A 9,670-nucleotide genomic window follows, 5' to 3' on the forward strand; every position below is an offset into this window, starting at 1 on the left:
CACTCTCTTTCTCATCTCTCCCCCATCTTCCCCTCTCTCACTCCCCACTCTCTTCCTCATCTCTCCCCCCATCTTCCCCTCTCTCACTCCCCACTCTCTTCCTCATCTCTCCCCCATCTTCCCCTCTCTCACTCCCCACTCTCTTCCTCATCTCTCCCCCATCTTCCCTTCTCTCACTCCTCACTCTCTTTCTCATCTCTCCCCCATCTTCCCCTCTCTCACTCTCTGCTCTCTTCCTCATCTCTCCCCCCATCTTCCCCTCTCTCACACCCTGCTCTCTTTCTCATCTCTTCCTCTCACTCTTTTGCCTTTCTCTCATACAAAATAAACTTGCACTTTCATATCCTAAGAAGAAGAAAAGAAAGAAAAGCAGTGTAGGAAGGGAGCATAGCATGCAGTAATGGATGGGGAGATGCTGGTGGCAGTGCTCTGGGATTAACACAGACAGTACTCTGGTTTGCTGGAAACCAGAGGCTCCTGTGTGGGGCAGGTGAGAAGACAGGCTGGGGTGAGAATGGGATCACTGTCATGAAGAGCTTTCCCACCAGACTCAGGGGATTGTGGCCTAGTGAGGAGCACCCACAGACAGGCCCCCAGGGAAGACTGATCAGGCAGTGTTCAGCACAAAGTACAATGGAGGGAAGGGAGGCACAGCCAGCAGCCCCCTTCAGGAGTAAGGGATGCCAGATCGTCCAACAGCCTCCCTAGAACACCCCAGTTCCACCTGCACAGTCACCCATGGGAGGTGGTCTGGAGCATCTCTGCCCAATCCCTCCACTCTCTGATTACCCCTGCATGTAGCACCTAACTCCCCCTCCTTGTCCAGCAATTTGACAGTTTACATATGTGCCTTCCCTCCTACACTCCACCACCTAGGAGATGCTCAAGGACAAGAAAGGGCCCTTTGGCGGTCAGAGCCCATAACTCAGCCGCTAGGATGCCAGCTACATACACCGGGGCTGGTGGGTTCAAACTCAGCTCAGGCCTGCCAAACAACGATGACAACTATAACAAACAAACAAACAAAATTGCCAGGCATTGTGGTGGGAGCCTATTGTCCCAGCTAGGGAGGCTGAGGCAAGAGAATTGCTTAAGCCCAAGAGTTAGAGGTTGCTGTGAGCTGACACCACAGCACTCTATTGAGGGCGATATAGTGAGACTCTGTCTCAAAAAAAAAAAGGCCCTTTTAGCCTTTGAATCCAGTAGATTCTCCAAAAAGGCCTTAGTAAGTAAGCTTTGTTTTTGAAACAGTGAATCCTCTATGGTACACTAAACCATACTTACATACACTGCCATACTCATTTCCTAACTCTGGTCCTCTCATCTCCGGATTCCAAATCATAGGATGAGCCTATCTCTACCCTGCACAGAAACCTTCCCTTATGAGAAGCTCCACCCTCCTGACAACTGGTAAATAGTCTAGTATGGCATAAAAAGCTGCTATAAGTTGGTTCTTGCCAGTGGACCCAATTCACTTCTTGCTGGCCCTCTTCATCCCTGCACGTGTCCTCTGTGCTTTAATACTCACACTTGCCGTCCATTTCCCAAACAGCAAGTAATCCATTCTTCTTCAGGCCTTAGTATGAGGTCTTTTCCACCAGGAATTCTTTCTTTCAGGACTAGCTCTGCTGCCCTTCCCCAGTACACACGTCTACAGTAGTTCTTGTTTTTCCATTTTGTGCCAATTATTTCTGGACGTAGCTATCCTCCAGACCGGTGTTTTTCAACGTTATCTATCTCACAGCACATTTGAACCTATAGTTACACTGTTGTGGCACATTTAAATTATGTTGATCCAAAAGAAGATTAAAAACCAAAATATATTTAGTGTGCTTTGAACTGCTTTTAAAAATAATTTAATGATCTTTAAAATTTTTCACACACACCTAAGATCCTCTCATGGCACACGGTTGAATTAGGTAATTCGGCCCCAGGTTCTTGATCAGGTGCGGGTATCATGTGTCAGGACTCAACAGTGTTTACTTGAATAAAAATGCAAGGAACACACTGACTTGGGGGGATAGATAAATACGCTCACTAGAATCGGCTAAACTGCAATGCGAAAATGTGTTTCAATTATATCTTCCTTGCTTTTTTTGAGACAGATTCTCACTGTGTTGCCCTCTGTGGAGTGCCCTGGTGTCACAGCTCACAGCAATCTCAAACTCTTTAACTCAAGCGATTCTCTTGCCTCAGCCTCCCAAGTAGCCAGGACTACAGGTGCCCACCACAATGTCAGCTATTATTAGAGATGAGGTCTGGATCTGGCTCAGGCTGGTCTTGAACCTGTGAGCTCAGGCAATCCACCTGCCTTGGCCTCCCAGAGTACTAGGATTATACGTGTGAGCCACTGCACCCGGCTCTAATCTTCCTCGCTTCTTAACACTGTCCTGTCAGCTTTTCTGAACTTAAAGCAGACAGTTTTGCAGAGAATTGCATGTAAGTAGGCTTGGTGTTTTTCCAGGCAACTGTAGAAAAGGAAGACAGGATCAAGGGAGTTAAGGGTGTAGGCAGGGAAGATTATAATGATGGATAGCAGACTTTGAGATGGAAAAAAGGGCAGTGAGGATGTCAGGTGGGAATGGCTGGGCCCTGGGGCCTACACTTGTAACCCTAGCACTCTGGGAGGCCAAGGCAGGTGGATTGCTTGAGGTCAGGAATTCAAGACCAGCTTGAGCAAGACAGAGTGAGACTCTGTCTGAACAACAATAACAACAAAAGTTGGTTAAGATCAATAGATAGTAGAGGGGAGATGGGCGATATCAACAGGTTGTTGGAGTTAGGATGCTAAAGGAAGTAGCAGGAAAGACAGGAGGGATGGTCAGAGGATGAGACTGGAGCATAAGCACACAGTGACAGAGTGGCTGTATGTGTAGATTCAGAAAGAAGCATCCCAGAAAGAAGGAATAGAAAAGTTGAAAGCCTGAATGAAGGCTGTGGTGGCTAGTGAAGGTGTATTTGGTAGTGAGGGTGAAGGTGGTGGGGACATTGAGTTCCCACAAGGGCAAAGGCACGATCAGATTTGAGTTTTAAAATAATCCCTCTGATGCTATTCAGCCATAAAAAAAGATAGAGACTTTACATCTTTTGTATTAACCTGGATGGAGTTGAAATACATTCTCTTTAGTAAAGTATCACAAGAATGGAAAAGCAAGTATCCCATGTACTCCATACTAATATGAAGCCAGTACAGGATCTAACACATGCTCACACAAAAGAAAAAATTCAATTCGATTCAATTCAATTCAAGTTGCGGGGAGGGGGAATGAGAGAGATTGGTGTGCTCCCACTTAATGGGGACACCGTAACAGTATATGGTACACCTCTTGGGTGCGGGACACAACTACAAGAAGGACTTTGCCTAACAAATGCAAACATTGTAACCTAGTTTGTACCCTCACGCTAATCTGAAATAAAAAATATAACAATCCTTTTGGCTGCTGTGTGGAGAACGGACCTCAAGGCAGTGCAAGAGAGGGGACAGAAACCAGAGGAGCTGCGGGCAGATGTTGGAGGGCGGGGTGTGGAAGGAGGTGGAAACGGCTTCCGGATGTATTTGGTGGTGGGGCCGGAGGGACTTGCGGATCCGGCGTACGTGGCAGGGGACGGAGGGGGACTCAGGAGTGACAGCCCGCGGTGGACTCCCGACACTGGAACGAACGCTGCCAGGGACACAGGCTGGTTCCTGCCCGCCTGTGGCCGAGCTCGGGACAGAAGAGTCGAAAACCACTTTCTCCGAGGTCGCCGCCTTGCCCCAGTCGCAGGCCAAATTCCAACCCGCTCCAGCCTCCACCTCCGGCTCGCGGCCCCACGGGGGATCTACTTACGAACTGGTTCTTGCGACCTCTCCGAAATCCCAACAATATCCCTGAGGCGGGGGACTGGTGGACCCAGGTCCTGGAATTACCAGCAGATTTCATCACAGCCAAGGCCGCCGCCTGAAACCCTTCCGAACCCCCTGGGCCTAACCCCAGACGCTTTTTCTTTCTAGAAGACTTTGCAACAACCACGTCTGCCATTGGCTCAATTTTGCCCTCGACCAATCAGAGCCAAGGTTACTTCCGCAATCGTCGTGTTGGCAACCGGCGGGTTCTGTTCAAATCCCCGCCAATGCGGAAACGGCGTGCGCTCTCTGTTCTCTCATTGGCCAGATCAGACGTCCATCTCTTACTCCACAGCCTATCCGCCGCTGTGGGAAGCAGAGGGCGGGCTGGATGAAGGACGGCCTGAGCTGCTGAGACTGGAAGCCCGAAGTCGCCCCGGACTGGGGCGGGCGTATGTGGGGATCTTGCTAGCTCGGTCCCCTCCCTGAACTGGACTGAGGAAGGACCAGGTACGTGAAGAAAATGAAGGACATGGCCACCAGGACAGGAATCTCCGGGTTCTTAGGCTTCGGCAAAATAATTCAGTCTTTGCGAGAACCCTGCAGACGGGATCTTGCCCAGAGGCCTCAGGCTCCGGGTGCAAGGTGGTGCCGTGTGCCGGCCAGCCTGCCCAGGTGCCGTCCTGTATTTCCCTCCTTAGGTCGACACCACGGATGGAAGAGAGCCCCCCTGATGGCACAGGCCCCATGCACGTGCCTTTGGGGCACATCGTGGCCAATGACAAATGGCGCGGGTCGCAGCTGGCGGGGGAGATGCAAGGTCAGTGGACCGTTTCCTACCCCCTCCCATTTGTTTTTAAGCGGTTTGCCTCTTGCTGTCATTTCTGCCAAAACTCAAAGAACCCATTTTCTTGTCTGTATCTTAAGGGAGAATTAAGCTCATTTTTGAGGATGGCCTGACGCCAGATTTTTACCTGTCAAACAGATCCTGCATTCTTTATGTCACCGAAGCTGATTTGGTGGCAGGAAATGCCTACAGAAAGAGGCTTGTTCGGGTTAGAAATGTAAGTGCTCGGTTAAAGAAACTGAAATTGAACAATGACTTGTTTCCCCCACCCCTGCCCTCCATCTCTTGGAATAATGTATACAGAGTGGCCATAAATTTCATGTGGAATTTAATAGATGGCCACTCTGTATAAAATCATTGGCCCTTCCAAGCACAAAGTGATAGCTTTCTTAACCTTGGAAGGAATTTTGTCACAAAATGGTTTACTGTCTTTATTTCTTTTAAGTCCAGTAATCTTCAAGGGATCGTCGTAGTTGAAAAAACCCAAATGAGTGAACAGTATTTCCCAGCCTTACAGAAGTTCACTGTGCTGGACCTCGGGATGGTGTTGCTTCCAGTGTCCAGCCAGGTGGAAGCATCCTGCCTCATTGTCCAGTTAGTAAGTATGGGTTCCTGACCCTTCACAACAGACCTGACCTCACTCAGATTCTCAGCTGCCTTTGCTGTAGTTGCAACTCATCGATCCAATCTGTCATTTCCTGTGTTAGTTTATAAAAACCTTTTGGAGGCTCAGCACCTATAGCTCAACCGGCTAAGGCGCCAGCCACGTACACCTAAGGTGGCGGGTTCGAATCCCCAGCCCGGACCCGCCAAACAACAATGACGGCTGCAACCAAAAAATGGCCGGGCGTTGTGGCGGGCGCCTGTGGTCCCAGCTGCTTGGGAGGCGGAGGCAGGAGACTCGCTTGAGCCCAGGAGTTGGAGGTTAAAACCTTTTGGAGGAATTGAAGTTCAGAAGCTGCTTCTGCACCACCTGAGCTTGCCATCCACTCTGGGCAAGCTGAGTTGGAGCTACAAGTTGGAGACCCAATGTGAGATTTTTAGACTGTGATCATCCCTTACCCTGCACTTAACGGTGATTCAAATGTCAACCAGTGGCAGCTTTGCCTTGTTTCCACGTGTCATCAGGACTTGTGTGTGCAAGTTTATAATGTTTATTTTGAGACAGAGGCTGACTTTGTTGCCCTGGCATCATCACAGCTCACAGCAACCTCAAACTCTTGGGCTTAAACTGTCCTCTTGCCTCAGCCTCCTGAGTAGCTAGGACCATAGGCACCCACCACAATGCTGGGCTAGTTTTTCTAGACCTCTAGAGAATGAGGTCTTACTGTTGATCAGGTTAGTCTCAAACACCTGAGCTCAAGCAATCCACTGGCCTCAGCCTCCCAGAGAGCTGGGATTACAAGTATGAGCCACCAAGCCTGGCCTAAGGTGAGGGAATCATTAGTACCTGCATCACTGATGAAGGTACTGTGGGAAAGACAACTAATTTGGACTAAGGCATATAGCAGGTGCTGGGAAGTTCCAGATTGTTTAATAATCCTGGACTCCAAGTACAGCAACAACAGCAAAGAAATCTCTCACCACATGAGCATGAGATTGTTGTAAGAAGCTGGCATCTCTATTCCCAGAGGATATGTGGCAGAGGCACCAGATTAAGCTTATGCAATTGCCAAAAAATTAGATTCAAAAGATATTGTGATAAAGGCACAGGTTTTAACTAGTGGTAAAGGAAAAGGAACGTTTGAAAATGGTTTCAAAGGGGAAGTAAAGATAGTTTTCTCTCCAGAAAAAGCAAAAGCTGTTTCCTCACAGATGACTGGGAGATAATTGTTTGCCATGCAAACAGGAGAAAGGCAGAATATGCAATCAAGTATTGGTCTGTGAGTGAAGATATCCCAGGAGAGAATGCTACTTTGCAATAACGATGGAAAGTTCATTTCCAGGTCCTGCGCTGATAGGAAGTTCTCAAGGTGGTGTCATCATTGAAGGAGTTGCTACTGACCCATTAAAGAACCTATTGATATCATAGAAGTCATCAAGAAGGGACCGGGGGAAGGGGAGGAAGGGACATGTTCTCCAACTTGCACAGAAGATGGGATTTCCACCTACTTTTGTGGAGTCTATAGCATAAAACATAGTCTGGCCTTATAGCCTTTTTCTGAAGTGTGATGCAACCATGATAGAAATAAATCTGATGTAGAAGATTCACAAAGAGCTATGCTGTGTATGGATGCGAAGATCAATTCTGATTCTAATTCAGTCTGTTGCCAAAAGAAAATCTTTGATCTTCGGAACTGGACATAGGGAGATGAAAGGGATAGGCTGGGCACGGTGGCTCATGCCTGTAATCCGAACACTCAGGAAGGCCTAGGTCAGTGGATCACCTGAACTCAGGAGTTTGAGACCAGCTGAGGAAGACCGTGACCCCATCTGTACTAAAAGCAAAGTTTTGGCAAACAACTGTTTCCCAATCACCTGTAAGGCAAGGGGATCATTTGACCCCAACACTTTGAGGTTGCTTGGAGCTGTGATGATGCCATGGCAGTCTACCCAGGGCAATAGAGTCTCAAAAAAGAAAGAAAATATAGGCTGTCTAGTAAATGTTGCTGGTTTGATTAGGGCCACAATGGATATAATAAAGCTTCACGGAGGGACTCCAGCCAACTTCCTTGATGGTGGTGGTACCATAGTCCATCCCGTAACAGAAGCATTTATACTTAATAACTGCAGATAAAAAGGTACTGGTTGTTGTGGTCAACATTTTTGGAGGAATCATGCGATATGACGTTGTTGCACACGGTCTCCTCATGGCAGTAAAAGATTTGGAAGTTAAAATACCTGTTGTTTGTTTACAGGGCACATGAGTTGATGATACTAAGGCTTTCATAGCAGACAGCAGTCTTAAAATTCTTGCTCGTGATGACTTGGGTGAGGTTGCTCAGATGACGGTAAAGTGCTCTGAGATAGTGCCTTAACCAACCAAGCCCATGTGGATATAAATTTCAGATGAGACTCTGTCTCAAAAAAAAAGAATGTCACTTGCAATATGCCTGTTTGTTATTATTGGGGAAAAAAAAAAGAATGTCAAGTTAATAAAAATCTCCATAGCTCAGTGGTTAGGGTGCCAGCCACATGCACTAGGGCTGGTGGGTTTGGAGCTGGCCTGGGCCTGCTAAACAACAACAAAAATAGCCAGGCATTGTGGTGGGTGCCTGTAGTCCTAGCTACTGGCAGGCTGAGCCAAGAGAATCACTTGAGCCCAAGTTTGAGGTTGCTGTGAGCTATGATGCCACAGACGGGGACAGAAGGGGACAAAGTGAGACTCTGTCTCAATAAAAAAACTAAAGAAAAAACTCCCAATATGAAAAAAAAAAATCTGGTTCTCCATTGTCTTTACTGATTTTTCAACTTGGTTGTAAATTAGAATTTCCTGGGGAACTTTTATAACAGTGACAGGTGAGCCTTTACTTTGACCAATTAAAAATCAAAACATGTCGGAAGGGCTGGAGCATCAATTTTTTTGTGTTGTTTCCAATCCCCCACTCTGATGTGCATCTAGCTTTGAGGACCAAATTGGAAATGCACACAGCCCGGCGTGGCCCACTATTCATAATTTCTCTTGATTTAATGCTATTAAATCACCACAATCTGAAGACTGGATTTCCCCTTGGTTGGGCAAGCTTCCCCTGGGTCCAGTGAAGCAGATCTGGTTTAGGTGTAAATATCATTTAGTCTTGCGCAACTGAAATGTTTCTTAGTGGACTATGGGAAAGGGTTTGAATTCCTTGGAGATAAGTTTTTCACTGGTTTTATCTGAAACATTCTGAAAACTCTAATTTTTAGAAATTGTCTACCTCTTACTCTTTTGTGCAGCTCACATGGTTCATCTTTCAACATTTTTGCTTGTGTCTGAAAAATCATATTCATGGTACATGAAACATTTGTGCCCACAAGTCAAGTAGAACCAAATGGACAAACAAAACTTCCAGAAAACAAATTTTAGGAAAATTGTCAGGCCTCCAGAGGGCGCTCACGTGCTTCTCCCTTAATTTCTGGTTCAGGTTGAAGAGCAAATCAAAGAGCCCAGTAAGAACTCTCTTCTGAGGAAGAAACGGTCTCCGCTGTCTGAGCTATCCCTCCTTCGAACCGTGCAGCAGATCCCAGGAGTTGGAAAAGTTAAAGCCCCCCTGCTGCTGCAGAAGTTTCCGAGTCTCCAGCAGCTGAGTAACGCATCTGTCCAAGAACTGGAGCAGGTTGTCGGGCAAGCCGCAGCACAGCAGATCCACACCTTCTTCACACAGGCCAGGTGACAGCTGGCCCACAGCTGCTGTGTCTGTCTCTAGACCACAAACTGCAGGGTCAAGAACCAAGAAAAGAGGCTTCTCACAGCTACATCCCCTGTTACGGGATGAGGTGAGGCTTGAATGGAGCCAGCCAGTCCTCCTGCCCTCCCGTCCGCCTCTCAGTCAGTGGGCACTGCTCTCCTCCTGCAGAGATGAAAAGGGCCAGAGGGGATCTCCCATCAGTCAGGAACTCATAGGGCCATGTTTTAATGTGCTGCCTTGACCTATGTCTGTCACAGAAAGGTCTTCTAGGCCAGGCCCGGTGGCTCACGCCTGTAATCCTGGCATTCTGGGAGGCCAAAGCAGGTGGGTCACTTGAGCTCAGGAGTTCAAGACCAGCCTGAGCAAGAGCTAGACTCTGTCTCTACCAAAAATAGAAAAACTAGCCAAGTGTTGTGGTAGGCACCTATAGTCCCAGTTACTGGGGAGACTGAGGGAGGAAGATGGCTTGAACCCAGGAGTTTGAGGTTGCTGTGAACTATGACACCAAATCTCAAAAAAAAGAGAAAAAGAAAAAAAAAAAAAAAGGTCTAAAAAGTTTCCAGAGGGCGGTGCCTGTGGCTCAAAGAATAGGGCGCTGGCCCCATATACCGGCGGTGGCGGGTTCAAACCCAGCCCTGGTGAAAAATGGCAACCAAAAATAAAAAATTCTGG

The 9,670-nt window shown here is 47.6% G+C and overlaps 2 protein-coding genes and 1 pseudogene across 3 annotated transcripts in view; 2 read left to right on the plus strand and 1 right to left on the minus strand.

Annotated features, from left to right (window-relative positions):
- CEP89 (centrosomal protein 89) overlaps window positions 1–3,982 on the minus strand; it is a 68,083-nt gene extending 64,101 nt beyond the window's left edge. The window contains 1 exon segment of the mRNA XM_023518356.1: window positions 3,828–3,982. Coding sequence (XP_023374124.1) covers window positions 3,828–3,920 — 93 coding nt within the window. The 5' untranslated portion in view covers window positions 3,921–3,982.
- Window positions 3,983–4,272: 290 nt separating this feature from the next.
- FAAP24 (Fanconi anemia core complex associated protein 24) lies at window positions 4,273–9,302 on the plus strand. Of its 2 annotated transcripts, XM_003798454.3 has the most exons (5): window positions 4,273–4,333; window positions 4,525–4,643; window positions 4,751–4,887; window positions 5,116–5,268; window positions 8,735–9,302. In XM_003798454.3, the coding sequence occupies exons 2-5, from the start codon at window positions 4,538–4,540 to the stop codon at window positions 8,981–8,983; spliced, it is 645 nt and encodes a 214-aa protein (XP_003798502.1). In that variant the 5' UTR covers window positions 4,273–4,333; window positions 4,525–4,537; the 3' UTR covers window positions 8,984–9,302. The 2 variants fall into 2 exon arrangements, with proteins under 2 accessions (XP_003798502.1, XP_012665993.1); XM_012810539.1 differs by lacking the exons at window positions 4,273–4,333; window positions 4,525–4,643 and having other exon boundaries at window positions 4,868–4,887; window positions 5,121–5,268.
- LOC105887850 lies at window positions 6,243–7,683 on the plus strand (annotated as a pseudogene).
- Window positions 9,303–9,670: the final 368 nt, after the last annotated feature.

The sequence above is a fragment of the Otolemur garnettii genome, unplaced genomic scaffold (assembly GCF_000181295.1).
Source record: "Otolemur garnettii isolate 467f Iridium unplaced genomic scaffold, OtoGar3 scaffold00135, whole genome shotgun sequence".
Taxonomy (NCBI): Eukaryota; Metazoa; Chordata; class Mammalia; order Primates; family Galagidae; genus Otolemur; species Otolemur garnettii.

Excerpts from the sequence above, each read along its gene's own strand:
- FAAP24 (XM_003798454.3), top strand. The coding sequence starts at position 4,538 with ATGGAAGAGAGCCCCCCTGATGGCACAGGCCCCATGCACGTGCCTTTG. Across the intron at positions 4,644-4,750 it reads GCTGGCGGGGGAGATGCAAG|GGAGAATTAAGCTCATTTTT; the intron begins GTCAGTGGACCG and ends CTGTATCTTAAG. Across the intron at positions 5,269-8,734 it reads CCTGCCTCATTGTCCAGTTA|GTTGAAGAGCAAATCAAAGA; the intron begins GTAAGTATGGGT and ends TTTCTGGTTCAG.